This window comes from Frieseomelitta varia, unplaced genomic scaffold (assembly GCF_011392965.1).
Source record: "Frieseomelitta varia isolate USP_RPSP 00005682 unplaced genomic scaffold, Fvar_1.2 scaffold_957, whole genome shotgun sequence".
Taxonomy (NCBI): Eukaryota; Metazoa; Arthropoda; class Insecta; order Hymenoptera; family Apidae; genus Frieseomelitta; species Frieseomelitta varia.
In genome coordinates, this window is record NW_025110764.1 from 49,867 (window position 1) to 68,364 (window position 18,498).

The 18,498-nt window shown below is 36.5% G+C and overlaps 1 protein-coding gene across 1 annotated transcript in view; it reads right to left on the bottom strand.

Moving 5' to 3' along the window:
* The window catches only part of LOC122538079, a 126,089-nt gene that overhangs the window by 44,821 nt on the left and 62,770 nt on the right, over positions 1 to 18,498 (bottom strand). The window contains exons 10-16 of the mRNA XM_043671835.1: positions 17,779 to 18,045; positions 15,316 to 15,672; positions 14,361 to 14,624; positions 12,545 to 12,802; positions 7,072 to 7,089; positions 5,663 to 5,803; positions 708 to 744 (exon numbers count right to left, since the gene is read on the bottom strand). Of these exons, the coding sequence (XP_043527770.1) occupies positions 708 to 744; positions 5,663 to 5,803; positions 7,072 to 7,089; positions 12,545 to 12,802; positions 14,361 to 14,624; positions 15,316 to 15,672; positions 17,779 to 18,045 (1,342 nt within the window). The remainder of the gene's footprint in view (positions 1 to 707; positions 745 to 5,662; positions 5,804 to 7,071; positions 7,090 to 12,544; positions 12,803 to 14,360; positions 14,625 to 15,315; positions 15,673 to 17,778; positions 18,046 to 18,498) is intronic.

Here is an 18,498-nt window from a genome sequence, read left to right on the forward strand (position 1 = left end):
ATTTTATTACCTGCGATCTCTATATATCACGAAGAACGTAAATTTTATTATGATCCAAAGAGACACTGAGAACTCAAGTGCTAAATCATTGACTATCGAGATTTATCGATACAAATGGACAGTAACAGTTTTGTGATCTCTGGGAAATGTATAATTGCGTTAAGTGTCTCATGATCTCCTGTCCGTCTTAAGTTTTACTGATTAAATTTTACCGATCATGACGAGGCGAGTCAGCGGTGCCGATGAAATTTCAAAACACGAATATTTCGCATACAGTCTACGTGAACATTCGAATACTTTCTGTACACGCCGAGCAGCGTGCCGATAATTCTACTGAATTATTAGCGTGCGGTGAATTGCGCATGCAGCGAAAAATACATTTATCAGGCGAAGATCAGGCCGCCGGAAATTAGGCTAACATCTCGCTATAAAACAGGAATTGCTACTGTGCAATGGAAGAGAGAGAAAAAGAAAGAAAGAGAGAGAGAGAGAGAGAGAGAGAGAAAGAGTCGAAAGAAAGCAACAAAGTGCGCGAGAAAGAAGGGCGGCAAGAAAGAAGCGAAGAGAACGAGCAAGAAGAAGCAGAGAAGACCCAACGCAAGAGAAATTGAAACAAAGAAGGTAGGAGAAAACAAAAGCGAAGAGTGTTAGGATGCTCTGCGTTTTTCTTTCTTTCTTTTTATCTATTTCTTTTCTTTTGTACTTACTGTTCGCGTTCCTCCAGCTCGACCACCCGATTACTGTCTGTGTTTTGTTTAGCAAGTCCAAATTAAAAAAGTAGAGCAGAAAACGAATCAGTTCTTCTGTGTTAGTGAGACGCTACCGATGAGAACGAGACCCGCGCTGCGCCAGCCGGAAACGATCCTCGCGAGCGCGCCGCCAGCGTGTTTAATCAGAGAACGTTCTTTCCGGCCCGAAGTTTGCGACGCTGTGAATTTAATTAACGTTGACTAACTTCCTCGAAGGAGATCGCGTACGAAACGGTTTCAAACGGTTCCACGTGACCGGAGAACTCTTTACGAACGAATCGTTTCTGCCCTTCGCCCTTTGACGACCGGCATCGCTTCCTGGATATTTTTATTCAAGCGTCTGTCGATGCACCGTCGGTTTCATTAATCGTGTCGGCGAGAGATCGTGAAATTGAAATATTTGCAGCATTGAGAAGTAAGTACTGCACTCGCAGAATTTTTGTAAGTTCATTATTGATAACGGATTCGCGCGAGGGATTTTTAATCACTCGCGCTGGCAAAACTGACTGCGGACCATAACGAGTGACCGAGTCGTATGCAATAGTTCGTAAGCTTTCTATTTGAAATTCTCGTCGGTATGATGTCACTGGATAGAAATGACTGACAAGTAATAAATTTATTATTCGTTTTGCCTATTTCCTCTTTAACTTAAATACACTTAAAACTGAGAAAGTATGACAATTTTGGTGCAAAAAATTCTCGATGTGCGTGCGTCCAACGCAAGAAGTTAAATTAGTTAGATTCGACAGATTCATAGACTAGAAGAGTTCTAAATCGATTATCGATTATTTTGATGAAAAATCCCTTTCTGTTCAATTGGATCTGTCAAATTTTTTTTTAAATTGGATATTAAAATCTCGAATTCAATTAATAATAAATCGAATTGTCCCAAGTTAATTTGTTCGAGCAGATTAATCGGATCCGGTTACAGAAGGAAATCCGGATGAACACGGTAAAAGTGTTTTTCAACAAATATAACTTTCACGTACGTATATGGAAATGTTTAATTACTGGCGATAGTATAACTCTTCATATTTCACCATTCAACGGCGATTCGTAATAAATAATCCTCTTTCAATCTCCCACATATGCAATAAAAGAGGATGACTGTCAAAAACGATTCCCGATTGCCCAAAATTTTCATGGCGAAGCGATTCTTTGCTTTTCGACGCGTATGACATTTAATTTCTGTATATTTTTTCCTTTTTTTTTTCTTTTTTTTTTGTTCGCGTGTGTATAAAAAAAACATTGGCTCGGTTTTTCGAACAATGAAATCCCAGTCCCGATAATCCTTTCCACGTAGTGCGTATCATTGCAATTCCAACGAAATATTATCGACGTTGTTTCATTATACAACAGAAGGTGATTACTATAAAACAATTTGATGTACCGAAACTGTCAAAATGAAACGCGCGCCGTGAAAATTATTGAAAGCGTATTCTCCTCGTTGACGCATAAAAATTCAGCTCGTTGAAATTTCCAATAATTCGTTGCGTTTTAATCGTCCAGCAAAATGAACATTCCCCTTTTTTTCCCCCCCTCTCTCAAGCATGATAATGAAATTCTAATAAATATGTGAGGCGGTGTAACAAGTTATTCGTTTCCAACGTGTTTCCATCATCCGCTGAATGCATTTACAAAACAAAAAAAAAAAGAGAACCGTATATATTTCACGGGAAAATTTCATTAATTTTTTGGAAAAATTGTTTGCCCCTTCCTTACATCTTTATGCGAGTTACATCATACACATCTCTCAGTGTTGCTCTCACTGTATAAATAACACGTAATTGAAATGGAAATTAGTCAAACTGGGCGTAATTTGAAGTTAATTAAAACTTATTTGCGCAAACGAAAAATATCCAGGAAGTAACCAGGCGAGGCGAGAGTTCGTTCTTCTTTCATCAAAATGGCGCAGCACGGGTCCGTGTACTTAATAATTTTTATACATGTATGTACTTGTCTTTGCATCCAAAATTGGGGAAATTCGCATTCGTCCGTCTACTTTATGTACGATTACGAATACATAATAGACATGCTCTGTTTTTTTCTGTAACTAGCATGAACTATGCGATAGTAACAACGCAAAATAATGTATGCAGTGCATGATTTATATGCAGCTCTGGCTGCGGCCATCCAATCGCGCGAGTTTTAATCGTAGATTAATCGTTACACTTGCTTAATAATTATCAACGTGTAATAATTATAACGTATACTTATTAACGTATAAAAGCAAGAGTGATAGATTCAAGAATTTCTCTTGTACAAAATGATACAGAGAAAAATATACGATTGATATTGCTTTTTCATTCGTGGAAAAATTGCAGAGTTTCAGAGCTCTCTTAGAGAAAATTCTCTTAGAGATATTTGAATATAGTCAATATTAATTTGATGAAATTAGCATAACTCTGGCGACGCTAAATAAATAATAAATAGTAACAACATTTGACAAATAAATAATCTAACTAACTAACAAGCTTTATAACTTTGTAACTGTAGTAAAATTCACTACAGAATTTTAGCAATGAAATTTTAGAAACTGTTAGAATTTAGAAAATTCAAGTATTCGTATTCGATTGGATGTTTGCAGCCAGATGATACGGATGGATATATAAGTCGCTGTAACTTTATATATATATATATATATATATATATATATATATATATACACGAACAACGTCTCGACGTATCGTGAAAAATACTCTCGGCGAGCAAACAAAAGTCCCGTAGACTCTACGCGATATAACGCTACAAACTTCAACAAACTCAATTATACAAAATACAGGAGCTACGAGAGAACAGGGGGAGAGACAGAGAGGGAGGGAGAGAGAGAGAGAGAGAGATAGAAATAAAAAAAAGTACGTGGAATCTTTCAGCTCGACCGACGTCGTTTTCAATCGATCGAGCCGTCCTTACGTTATCTCCTGTTCTTTGCTCTTTTTTTTTTTTTTCTTTCGTTCGCTTTAGTCTCCGAACTCGATCAAGCAAAGCATGCAAACGTAGTGGTACGCAGGATTGATTAACAAATCCGTTTTGTCGACTCCTGAGAGAGAATTCCACACGGTGGAAAAAAGTCGTCGAGTGGTCGTCGCAACAATGAAAACACGAGCGGCCGCGTTTTTCCTTTTTTCTTTTTCTCTTTTTTCCTCAGCGCCGCCGATTCCCGATATCGTTGCGCATCGCGAACGATTGTCATGAACTACCGTTACTCTCTTTTTGTTTTTCTCGACGAGGCTGGCACAACGTTGCAAACAGTACGAGCAAAGTGAGCGAATGAATATCAGCGGGACGAGAGGAAATCTCGGTTGGACAAAGAGCAACGTATGGTCAGTTATGTGTGTACAGTGATCTACAAGAGTATTAGCTTTTCTTTAGTGAACTTCTAGAGGTCTCGTTGAATCGGACCTTTCGGCGTGAAACATTGAACGGAAAAGTCGGAAAGGAAACACCGATCAAAAGCGAAAGGGAAATTGTTCCGTTCTGAACAAATCTGCGAGTCGTGAAATTATTCGCTTGCTTATTTGAGGATGAAATAAAAATTGTTTGATACGACGATCGTGTCGAAGAATTGTACGAGGATAATCGAATTAATTACCAAATATTAATTCATACACGAAGACAATTTTATCTGTCCTTTGATTAGAAATTCAAGAAATTCTGCTTTTTCTTTTTTAACATTCCAGACTATGTGAATAATTTTCTTATCTGTTTCATTTTGTTAATTATCTGGTTTGTTCGTCGTTCTTACTTTCTAATAAAAAAAAAGAAAAGTAATTCTTCCCGAGACTATTTACCTAGAAACATCAACTTTACGACGTGTAAAACTGTGAACTGTTTTCGAAAAATATTATATTTCGGAAAAATCGCAGAAATCGCAGATTTTACACGGAAATTTTCACAGTGAAATTTGTTCTGTTGATCACTGCACGCATGTAGAAAACCATGTTAACACGTTATAATAAAAAACACCTGTTATTACCGTTTTTTTTTCCACTCTTTTTTCACGGTCTTTTTTTGTCTTTCGTTATCTCGATAACAACTGCCCTAGTGATGCATGAAATGCACCCCACCACGCGAGATGCCACGAGACGACAAATATGCATTACGTGCTTGCAATTTTTCAATCTTGACAATGGGAGCGAACGCCACCTCGCCGGGGGAATTACGATTCGATGGTTCATTATGAAAGTGGCATTGTTGTGTGCCGGGTGGCCTTCGTAAATTTTCGCGCAACGACGTGTACGACTAATTTCGCCCGGAAACGTGTAAAACGGATAGGTTGTAAAACTGATACACGTTAAGTTTGAATTTCGCGAATTATGCAGATTATGCAAATGCCCGACGTTTCGGTAAATTTCGTTTATTACGGAAGTCTCGCGGAAACAACGTCGCGCTTGCAAACGTTGTCGTCGATCCGACTACCTTCATAGTTTAAGTAATGCTTATTTGTCGTGGAACGACAATGTGGAATGTAAATTATGTCACCGCGCGCGTGCGCGCGTGTGTGTGTTTCGTATGTTTCGAAGTGTTTTTCTATCGTTTGATGACCGTTTGATTTTCAAACGGATTTCCTCGAGATTTCCATCGAAAGAAAAAAAAAAAAAATTCTGACTTGACGAGATATCGTCGTAAAGTCAACTAAACTCGAAAATTTTCCAATTTTCCTTTAGTGTTTTTTAGTATTGAAATTTGAGCCGTGCATATTAATTTAGCTATGTATGAATAGTCAAAATTTTCTGAATTTAAAGCTCTGACCGATGCTCGATTCAACTACTGTCGAATATTTTAAATTTCTTTCGGAAGCTGCTAGTTTTTAAATCTCGAAGAAAGTCCAGTGGATCGGCTACGTCATGCGAATCGTTGTGAACAACAGATCACGATGACAGTCATAGCGGGTGAAAGAAAGTGCAACTTACATTTCATTTGATTCCGTTTGCGCCGACAGACGATGAAGATCACCACGCACAATATGATCATCACAAGTATAAGGACAACCGCGACAACGATGACGATCAGAAGAAGATTTCCTTCCAAAGGATGCCACCATGGTATGTGACCTGAAATACGGATCGATTTATTGCCAAGTTTATTACATCTCTATGCCTGTCGCGATGATGATTCTAGAAATTCTCCGATAAATATACTCCAAGATTGTTTCGCGAACGAAACAGGCAATTGTTCTTTTTTCGTGTGTTTCTTTTGAAGGGGGGGGGGGGGGGAGAAAAAAAAAGAATTTCTCTCTAGAGAAACACCGAAAGACTTTTATCGGATATAGAGAGCACGAAAGATTATAAACATTCGAAAGGAAAATTCTGAAAGCTTTTAAAAGCCCCCGCGATTGAAAATATTAAAAACGTCCAACGCGAGCCGGTACTCTCTAAAAAAACACTGTGAAAATTTTCCTTTTTCTTTTTTCTTTCTTTTTTCCTGCAAAGATTGCACAAAAGGTAACTCGTCGAATCTTTGAATTGCGAAATTTTTCAAATCTCTCCGAAGGTCCGACATTTTTGCAAAAATAATTCTCGCCGAGAGAGAGATCTCTCCGTGGGCGTGTTGCATGCACGGTGAATGAGATTTCACGGTGGCCACGGTATTCCTGATTACGAAACAAAGCAGTTGGAAACAGAACGGTTGCAATTCAAATCTCGACGACAGCTGCGAAATGTTATAAATACAGAAAGTAAGACGATCCAGCCTCCGTCCCTGGGGGACGCTTTTCATATTTCTGCTTAGGTTTAATCCGTTCTCCCGTGCTCTACGATATTTTACTAGAAGCTACTTTTATTACGTGAGTTTACGCGCTTATACGGGGTGCTCCATTTTAATCAACCCGATGAAATATTTTTAGTTTAAAGCAACCCGTAAAACCCGCTTTTTGCTCCTTAAAAAAAGCAAACACCGTAATCTGGATCGTGTTTTTCAATCTTCCTTGGTTTTTTTTTTTTTTTTTTTTTTTTAGGGTTTTAGCGATTCTTACTCTTGAGAAGGAGATTTCGATCGTGAAATGTAATTCAGATAAACCAGTCGTGCCAAACGAACGTTGCAAAACCACATGCACGTTTTGCAAAACAGGATTGCAATTTTTTCAAGTCGTTGAATGTGATGCGGTGGTTATGAGAATTTGGAGTAATTTAGGAGAATCGTTCTACAAATTTGGATACTTTTTAGCTGTTTCATATTTCAAAGCACGGTATTTTATGATATAATTCTTTTTATGAATATTGCTTATATTTATAGTAAGTTGTATGATAATTTTTAACATCTGGGAAAAATCCAAAACATTTAATATTTCATACATAACAGAGTACATGTTAGTGGAACTTACTTCGATGTCCGTGGTGAGCTAGGAAGAAACGAAAGGTGTACAATACTTGTTACTCACTTGGTGACCATAGAATTAAAAGCGACATTACTAAACACCACTGTAATTAAACTTGCGAGATAATTTTGCAATACCGTTCGTGACTGCGAGTCAACGCGTACATTTAATTTATACCTCTCGGCCATTTACTGTTAACAGTGGCACTGTTTCGTATCTCTCCGATATGCTAAATCACAAGGCGCAACGAAGCTATTTCTATGAAAATTTTAATAACCGCCCCGTAAAATGTTTATGGAAGATTCATTCATATCCTCCGGGGTGAAGTTGCATTACCCTTCGAAGAAACGACAGCCATTTAAAAGTGTCGGCGGATAAACGTCCCGCTGGAAGAGTTTTTTTGAATCATTTTGCTATGTAACCGAGTCCCAACTTTAACGACGATCATCATATCGATACTGTTTGCATGTAAAGAGTAAAACTACTAATCACGAGAAACGTCCACTTGTGACGGTACGCTTCTCCAATTGGGAAACAAACGCGCAATGTAGAAACTGAAATTTGTAAAACGAGAGGTTAAATTTGCTAGTCGGGGAGAGCTTCTAGCTTCTTGTTCTTATTTCGAGCCATTCGTAACTTAGCTTTAATGTATTCTGATCACGTAACAGTCACTTTAGATTTAAGATCATTTATAATTTAATGATTTCGTGCTTGCCAGAGCTAAATCCAATCTACTTGAAATCAACTTGACTCTTTCTGAATTTTTATTTCCACAATCGCGTACATTTCTTTGTTAAATGACTAATGATTCTGTTAATAATAAATTAGTTCGTTCGAGTTTAGCTAGACACGTCGATAATTCATGTTTGTCGTAAAGGAAACTATCGCAATGTAAGTTCTGACATTCCGTATTTAATTTCGTCCCATTTTACGTGTTATTCAAGAAGGAACGTTCATTATTAAGAACGTTTAAATGTCATTTCTCTGTCGCGGAGAAAGGATAACGATTTATCAGGTTGATCGGTATCACACGAAAAATAATTATCGCCGTTTTGACGGTTTTTTTCACTCTTTTTTTTTTAAAATAAACGAGCAAGATAAACGAGAAATGCGAATCATGAGAGCGAGCGCGATTAGCTTGGAATAAATTAGACTTCCGAATTTAAGGGATATTCAAGGGGAATCTAATTTATGAACTTCAAGTCGAAACGTTCGTGTTGGAGCTCTCCGACATGGAAAAATGTGTTTTCGCCTCTGGTTCGCTGCTGGATCGCGAGAAGTATCGCGAGAAGTAAAAATTTGGTTAATTGGAAGTGCTTTGAGCGCGATAAATAGCTTCGTTTTAATATTGTAACCCCACGCGAGAATCGGAGACTACACATTAGCTAGAAGTTTGCGTGGAATTTATTTTATCAGCGAACTCTATTACGAATGAGATTTCATTTTGTCTAAATTTTGTACAGCCAAAATAAAAAAAAATGCAAACAAACATTGCAAACCAAAACAAACAATAAAAAAATGTAAATGAAGATTGGAAACAAAAATAAACAGTTCAGTGTTTGCAAACAAAGCGAAATTTGAAAATTTTCGAAATTCCACTAGCAAATTTTCGAAAATTTAAGAAAACACAGTGTGTATACAACAAAAAAATGTAGATAAACATAGAAAATCAAAAAAAAACATTCCAAAGATTGCAAACAAAGCAAAATTTCAAATTTTTCGAAATTCCCATTTCAAAGTTTAGGAAATATTTCAAAACAGGGTGTGTTTATATCAAAAAAAATGTAAATAAATATTGGGAACCATTATAAACAATCAAAAAATGTATATAAACATTAGAAACCAAAATAAACAAACCAATTTTGCAAACAAAGCGAAATTTCAAGGTTTTCGAAACTCCGATTACAAATTTTCGAAAATTTTTAAAAACAAAGTGTGTTTATACCAAAAAAATGTAAATAAACATTGGGAACCATAATAAACAATCAAAAAAAATGTAAATAAACATTGGAAAACAAAATAAACAGACCAATGTTTGCAAACAAAGCGAAATTTCAAGGTTTTCGAAACTCCGATTGCAAATTTTCGAAAATTTTTCAGTACAAAGTGAGTTTATACAAAAAAAATGTAAATAAACATTGCAAACCATAATAAACAATCAAAAAAATGTAAATCAACATTGGAAACCAAAATAAACGGACCATTGTTTGCAAACAAAGCGAAATTTCTAGGTTTTCGAAACTCCGATTGCAAATTTTCGAAAATTTTTCAAAACAAAGTGTGTTTATACCAAAAAATGTAAATAAACATTGGGAACCAAAACAAACAATCAAAAAAATGTAAATAAACATTGGAAACCAAAATAAACAAACCAATGTTAGCAAACAAAGCAAAATTTCAAGGTTTTCGAAACTCCGATTGCAAATTTTCGAAAATTTTTCAAAACAAAGTGAGTTTATACAAAAAAAATGTAAATAAACATTGCGAAACATAATAAACAATCAAAAAAATGTAAATAAACATTGGGAACCAAAATGAACAGACCATTGTTTGCAAACAAAGCGAAATTTCTAGGTTTTCGAAACTCCGATTGCAAATTTTCGAAAATTTTTCAAAACAAAGTGTGNTAAATAAACACTGGGAACCAAAATAAACAGACCAATGTTTGCAAACAAAGCGAAATTTCAAAGTTTTCGAAATTCCGATTTGAAATGTTTGAAAATTTTTCGAAACAAAGTGTGTTTATTCAAAAAAATGTAAATAAACATTGGAAACCATAATAAACAATCAAGAAAGTGTAAATAAACATTGGAAACAAAAATAAATAGACCAATATTTGCAAGCAAAGCGAAATTTTCGTTTTCGAAATCCCGATTGCAAATTATTGTTGCATGTAAAATATTAAATTCGACTGTTGTATTGAAATATTTCAATTGCTGGAGTTTATTAAATGATGGGTTCATTGTGCAATGAAATTTTCTACAACACGTATAATCAGTTCATATTGGGTAAGTATGGGTAAGTATTTGTATGTTAACTTAGTTCTAAGTGAATTATTATAAAATCGTTTCTAACACTTAAGGATAATTCATGGATACTGGGTAAGTATAGGTAAGTACACTTGGAACCGAAATTTCGAAAAATTTGAAATTTCGCTTTGTTTGCAAACATTGGTCTGTTTATTTTGATTTCCAATGTTTATTTACATTTTTTTGATTGTTTATTATGGTTCCCAATGTTTGTTTACATTTTTTTGATGTAAACACACTTTGTTTTGAAAAATTTTCGAAAATTTGCAATCGGAATTTCGAAAACTTTGAAATTTCGCTTTGTTTGCAAACATTGGTCTGTTTATTTTGATTTCCAATGATTATTTAAATTTTTTTTGATTGTTCATTATGGTTCCCAATGTTTATTTACATTTTTTTGGTATAAGCACACTTTGTTTTGAAAAATTTTCGAAAATTTGCAATCGGAGTTTCGAAAACTTTGAAATTTCGCTTTGTTTGCAAACATTGGTCTGTTTATTTTTGTTTCCAATGTTTATTTACACTTTTTTGATTGTTTATTATGGTTTCCAATGTTTATTTACATTTTTTTGGTATAAACACTCTTTGTTTTGAAAAATTTTCGAAAATTTGCAATCGGAGTTTCGAAAACTTTGAAATTTCGCTTTGTTTGCAAACAATGGTCCGTTTATTTTGGTTTCCAATGTTTATTTACATTTCTTGATTGTTTATTATGGTTTGCAATGTTTAATTACATTTTTTTGTATAAACACACTTTGTTTTGAAAAATTTTCGAAAATTTGCTATCGGAGTTTCGAAAACCTTGAAATTTCGCTTTGTTTACCAACATTGGTCTGTTTATTTTGATTGAAAAATGTAAATAAACATTGGAAACCAAAGCAAACAATCCATTATTTGCAAACAAAATAAAATTTCAGAGTTTTCGAAATTTGACTAAAGAATTTTTACTGGATTATTAGACGATGCCAATGTTTTAATTTCGAGCGCGTCTACCATCCATTTCTTTACTTCGGAATATGAAAATAATGATATGAAAATAATTTTAATCCCTGAAAGATTTTCGCAAAAAATGTAAAGTGTCTCTCTATGAATATTTAGCAACGCTGGCAAGAAAGTAATCTCGCTTCTGCAACTTTGCAATGCACTTTTACCTCCGGAATACAAAAGTGCTGCAAGTTGTGCAGCGAGCCGTTTAAAATTTCTTTCACGGGATATATAATTTATTTGAAAACGACTCCATTCGTATAAAAAAAATAAAAAAAGAATTCCTTTTCAATTTTAATCATCTCATTCCCTTTCTGTGTCTAAAAGAATCACGTTTCTTTTAAAATTACGCCGTCAATTAATTTGCGAATCAATTTGTTAAAGATGTGGTCAGTCCTGTTGAAAAAAATTAGAAACCAAAAACTTTCGCTAAAGAAATTTGTTGGCGTGATCGTTTGAATTTATTAGAAACGCGATCGACGGGGATGTGTTTCCTCGAAACTGGAAATCCTCCAGCAAGAGGATTTGTAAACCTAAGAGGTTTAAACGAGAGGTAAACGCACGAAGTACTTGGCCGGTGTGTTTCTTTCTATGTTTTCGAATGGTCCACGACTTTCTTAATCTCGCCACGGCTTTCAGATCCCTGCTGGTCTCGGGCAAAACGAATTACAGCCAGACGACATAATAGAAGAGCCACGATGGCAATGTTGATATCACGGAGAGGAAAAAATGACTGTGCAGAAGGAATTCGTTCGCCCGTAAATGCTCGCGGCGGTTTCGAGTGGAGTCCCGTTTCGTAATTAAATCGCGATGTTTTCAAAACCGTGCGTCATCAAACCGCCGTACCAGATCCTCGTCATTAAAAAAACGCTGTTATTTCAATTAAACGCGGCTATTCGAGAACCTTTCGCGTGTAACCGAGGGATGAAAAAAAATTTCGTCGGGAAATATTTTCGACTGACTCGCGTGCTGCAAGATTTTCATTATACAAGCCAGGCGGAAGTTAGTTCTTGTTTTGTTTTTCTGATAAATTTCGACGCTTGACTTTTCGAAAACGAAGTTGATCAATTTTGACAACGTTCAACCACGAACGGCGTCAAAATTTATTTCTACTATTAAGTCATTGCCGAAGTCACAATTGTTTCATATCATTATCAGTAACATTTTTATTCTTTTCTCTCTCAATGCTTCTAATTTACTCGAGCTTAAACACGGCACGAGACAAGTTATCCACACTTGTGTATATCAGTTTTGGCTTTATATATTATCGTCCGAACCAAATGACACAGCAACGTCATCATAAATGTAACGAATGTCGGAAACGATGAAATGGCGAAATAACTCGTTTTAAAATATATCGTCACGTTTCATTTAATCGAATTTAGCCTCTTTGATGCCTGTTGCTTGCCTCCACAGTACCATCGACTCACCGAAGCGGAAACGAAGAAAGGATATTAAGTACGTACCTGGTACGTCGCGATCGCAGGGATTCGAGTGGCCGATCGAATTGTTAGCAACGCAAACGTACGTCCGGAAATTGGTTACCGACGTATCGAGGCGGATGTAGCTCTTCCCATTGCGCGTCTCGGCGATCTGCTCCAGCGTGTCATTGTCACTCTTCAACGACCAAACGAAATCGGTCTCCTTCGGATTGGCCGTCGCCGAGCACACCACGTAATCCTCTCCGTCTATTCGTTCCCTTTCCACGTGACATTCTGGCTTAACTGCACAGGAAGAAAGTCACATTAACTTACCTCGGTTTTGCTCGAATACATCCGCGTCGCTCGGACGCGCGCGCGTCTTAAACGAGCATTTAATCATTGTTTTCCGCTAATGATTTCACTGGATGGCAGCAGCAGCAGTTAGCCAAGATGGTTTTTTCCTTTTCATGTTGGAACGATCGAAATAGATTGGAATGAACAATTTGTAACTTTCTATAAAAATTTATCAAATCTCCCTTGCCTTAAGTTTATTTCTTTTTTTTGTTTTGTTTTCAAAGAAATTTCGAAGATTTATTGGAGATTGTGAACGAGTATAATTGTCAATTTCTCGGGATTTTTCGGAAGATTTTCGATACAATAGAGGCAGTTTCAATTATAGCTAGAATTATAGAAACTCTTTTAATTTAACTTAATTAATTTTAATTAATTCAATTTATTTTTTTAAATAAATAATTAATTGTAATTTAATTTTTAATTAATTTATATGAATTTTACATACTTATTACTGTGATTTCAACGTGGAAACCATCAGGTTAATTTAGAATGATTATTTTCTAATATGTCTGAGAAATTTTATAGATTTACCACTGTGACTTTAACTTTAAGATTCGTCAAAGTGATCGGAACGATCAGTCTGTAATTTTCATCGAATAAATCAGGTTAACTTAGACTGAGTATTTTTTAATATGTCTGAGAAATTTTATAGACTTACCACTGTAACTTTAGCTTTAAGATTCGTCAAAGTGATCAGAACGATCAGTCTGTAATTTTTCACAGAACCTTTATACATTTTTGGCAATTCGAACAATTTTTTTTATCTCTCGCCAGTAATTTTATTCCCGTGGCAAAAATTATTGGAAATAATTGAAATTGGAAATGAGAGTTGCACGTTCAAATTATATTCATTGGAAGAGAAAGAAATATGAAATATGTAGCGCGTTTCGAAAACATGTCGAGTGTTGGTTTACTGGAATTTATTGAAAAGTGAAGCAGCTCTTCCAGTTAGTCAATAATTCACCAACTGGTCATTTCGTTTCTAACTAAACGCATCTCTAATTAAATTATATATTTTCAAGCTACGCTCCCTCCCTCTACTCCAACCACTTCAAACACCTCCATTTCAAACTACAGCCCACTTAAGCGTCTGCAGTCGCGACCGAAAGAGGACGCAAATTATACCGAGATATATCACTCGTTTTGTATCGTGCAAGTGTCAAATTTCGCGTGTTACGTTAGCTCTATATATAGAGTGAGATAGTGCCAATCGTAAGAATTAGTGATGGTAGAGATAGTGACGCTTAAACGAGCACTAGTGTACTACTGATACAAAGAATCGTCGTCTCTTTTCATAAATAAAATTATTAAAAAAAAAAGAGAAGAGAAGCAGAGAAAACGAAGTAGAGAAATATTTGAAGAAGTAGAGAAGCAAGTCTATCCTGCCAGCTCCTCCTTGAGAAACACTCAAGGCCAAACATTTGAGAATACAAATCTTTTTCAATATTTGAACGTCACTCGAGATGACTTGGATGCTCGCGCCGCGTCCGGATGTTTCTTTACTTACATTGAACATTCATGATCATGGAGATGTTACGGCTGCCGTGGCGATTCGACGCCTCGCAGTAGTATGTCCCGTTGCTGCGCCGTGGCACCGCTATCTTCAGGTCGAGAACACGGCCGTAGATGATGGTGTCCGACCAGGAACCTTCCCGAAACCAACGATAGGTTGGCTCCGGCTGCGCTCTCGCGTTGCAGGTCACCGTTTCCGGTATCGTGTCCACCGTCACGTTTATCATTTTCTTTGATATCGTCATGTTCTCCGGCGGGACTGCCGCGTGGAAAGAGAAAAGAGGAACGACAATAAATTCACGTGTACTCGAAGCTGCGCGACTACATTTGGACTGGAAGCTATATTTTTCTTTCATAAATCAAACGTCTGTTTTTTTTTTCTATTATTCGATTTTGTGAACTCCATACACGTTTTTGAGGATTTTCCTTAGGCTGAAAACAAGATGTTCAAAGTTGTCGGGCTTCAATTCAAATCGATAGAGTTGCAATGTTATTTTTTAATCTTTCACGAATCTTTTCCTTCTTGCAAAAGTGTTAAAATTGCCAGTTGTAGAAATTCTCGCGATCGAAGTTAGAACTACCGATTTATAATTTCTTCCGAATGTAATTCCGCAGAACTCACAACGTTATTTGTCCAAGTATGATTTGGACAATCTTCATAATACACATTACAATCTTTATAATACACGTAATACACGTTACAGTCTTTAAAATACACGAGTTTTTTCATTGATACAATCTTTACGCTTCAATTGTCGATAGTTCTAACGTCAATCACGATCCTCAATTCTCAGTCGAATATCACCGCGCATATTTATTAACTATTAATTCTGGCATTTTCAGTTTAATCCGATTTAATCGAATTATCATTGAAACCAAATTTCCAAAATCCTGCCGACAACAACAATGATCTACGATCTAAAAATCGCCGAAACATCCAACGAACTCACATTCCACGTTGAACTGAGTGCTGCTCTTCACCCCGGGGCCGATGCTGTTGCTGCTGCTCTCGCAGGTGAATCTGACGTTGTCCTCGACGCGATTCAGCTGGCCGCTCGGCCAGGCGGTTAGGTTCCACACCAGGGTCGACTGGATGCTCTCGAAGTCGTTCGTTCGCGGATCAGGCGGATGATAAACGTTCGACAGGTAGTATCGGTTCGTTTTCGCGAAGTTCATCGGCACGCCGTCCTTCAGCCACGAGATATTGCACATCGGGGCGCACTCCACCCAGCACATCAGGCTAACGTTCGGCGCGTTGTACACGAAGCCGTTGTAAGGGAGAAGCTTCTTGATAAACGCTGGCGCCGCTATTGACAATCGAAGAACAAGTTGAACCAGTTCTCGAAACAGGCCGGAACCCGGAGCATTGTTAACGAGAGTGCGAGATACGGTTGGTTGCGACACGACGCGGAATTTTCTGACCCGAGGTGATCGAAACGACTGGCGTGTGAATGCGGAATTGTGAATCGCGAAGAACTGAGCCTCGAAGAAGCCAGAAAGAGAGAGATTAGCGAGCTGTAGCGAGTTGTAGTTTGTAGTTTGTTTGGAAATAATTAAGTTGAGAATTTTTTATCCCAAAATATTGCAATATCTTCTCTATTTTAAATATATTTCAGTATAATAATAAATTTGTTATTTCTTTCTAATTTCTTCTCCGTTGATAACACACCGACGAGGTCAGAGAGCAAGCGACGAATTATTTTATACGGTTTGGTCACTCGTTATGGTCCGCAATCAGTTGCCAGCGCAAGGGGTTACAATGAAGGAATATACAAGAGACAATCACAGTCACACGTTGACATTACACGGTGAAATGCTTTGATAATTTTCCGGACGAAACGTTAATCGAATTATTATTTCAATTTATCGGATGTTATAGGCTGCGGGTTCTGTGTAATCTATCTTGCAATTGGAAAAAAGGAAAGGAAGAGCTGACGTGGAGAAACGTTGAACTCGAGCGTGAACATTCGTCGAGCGATTAGTTGCTGTTGGTTCTTCTCTGAAACTCAGCAAAGTGTTGTAGCATTACTATCGTTCCGATGTTTTCATACGAAATACGCGTCCATTATGTCTCGGGAATACTATGCAAAACGTGCTGGCAAATATAACGCAATGCATGTTGCTGGCGTACGTGTACGAATTAAATATAAAGGAAAAAGAAGAAGAAATGAAAACGAGAAACAAGAGGAAATAGAGGGGAGAAAGGCAAGTTTACACAGTTCTTAAGATACGAAACGTTGATTCAGATATAGCATGAAAACTACGAAACCCCATTTCTACCCTTTTATGTAAGTTTAGTTTTTCTTTTTTTTTTTTTTCGTTCTGCAAGAATAACGTGTTTCATTTATGTCTTTATATGATTTTTTCACGCACGGATTATGATATCTTGACCATTTTGAACGTTGAGAGCTTCTTATTTCTTCTTTCTTTTTCTACAAAATTCTTTTTGTTTAAAAAATAATTTTCACGTCATCGAGTAATTTGTATGATTTTTATTTATTAATGGAATGTTGAGCAAACATAGAATTAAAACCTCTGGGAAAGGCAGAATGCGACAGAATGAGCGAGAGTAGAACTTAAGTAGAAACGGTCAGCCTAGTGTCAGACATGTGTGTGTGTAGTACGAGAATTATTCCTTTTGACATGCAAATTTTACAAGAACTGCTTACGGAGCTATATAAAAATTTATGATCCATACATAGTTGTATACTTTGTGCTTAGTATACCGTCAACTATAAGTTAAAAGAATGGAAAAATATGAAAATTCACAGAAGACGAAATTAACTGACTTCCTTGCATCCTTTGGTCGAATTGATAACGATTTTTACAGACATATAAAATTAAAAAATACATAAATAGAATTATATTTAGTTACTTGTTACAAAGTATTGACATTTATAAAAAATATACTAAAAACATATGTTATTCAAATTCTTAATTACATATTTCAATAGATTAAATTATAATCGACAGAAAATACAGAAAATACGCAGGGAAAATATACAATAAAATTCAACAAAATTTGTTAAAAAACTTGTTTCAAAAATTCTCTCTCCCTCTCTTTTTTTTCAACACAAAACACACTTTTACAAATTTTAATTGCCTCGGTAAATTCAAAAAAATTCCTGCCTTTCTTAATATATTCATGGAAATGTAAAAGATCAACTGTTTCTTCACGATTCCATCAAATACACCGGGAATAGAAAATCTAGGGGAATCCCTGGTGATGTGACTCGCCACCAATTTCACCACCACATTTCCGAAATTCTGAAAGATTTAACGCTTCCTATCTCGCCCCGCTCGGTGGCGCACGAACGAATCTCGAACTGCGGAACGAACGTCAAGGGGAAAGACGGACGACAGATTTATTTGACGGTGGATTAGAAAGTTTTTCGAGTAACTTTGCAACTCACCAGACACGTCGATAAACGTGGTAGCCGGGTCGCCGTCGCCGGCTTCGTTGTAAGCCAGACAAGTGAAGTTCGCCTCGGTTTCCAAATTAACCGACTCGATGGTTAGGGTCGCGTTGTTTTCATCCGGGAGTCTGTGGAGGCCTCGCAACCATTTGAAGCCAACTACTTTCGGACGTCCTGGATCCAGTACGAAGCACGTGATCGTTAACGGGCGTTTCTTTATTACCTGCTTCGGTTCGTACGAGATCGATGCTGGGCCAGGTTTGTCTATCGCATAACAAGATGCAACATTTAGTCGCGACGAAAATCCTCGCTGTTCTAAGTTTCTTTTTCTTTCTATTGCGGATCAGTTCAGCGTGCATTTTGTTGGAAAAAAGGATAGAATAATTTTAAGCTTTTTAGGATTATTACGAGACAGATTGTAAACAGTGTGAAAAAAGGATGTTAGAAGTGCTAGAATTTACATGGTTCAGCTTTTGGGATTATTACTATATACATATGTACTATATTACTATATATGTATATGTATGTTTACTCTTCCCCAAATTTCTGAAGGTGTCGAAAACGTTTAAAATTCCAACTGACAAACCTCTGTTCTCAAAAACTGAAGGGACGATGAATTTTTATTAGAGACACATCACTGTTTAAATTTCGATCAGAGCACTCGTTAATGATTTGGCTAGATCCAGAGAAAGAAAAATTCGAATCTTTTTCTGAACG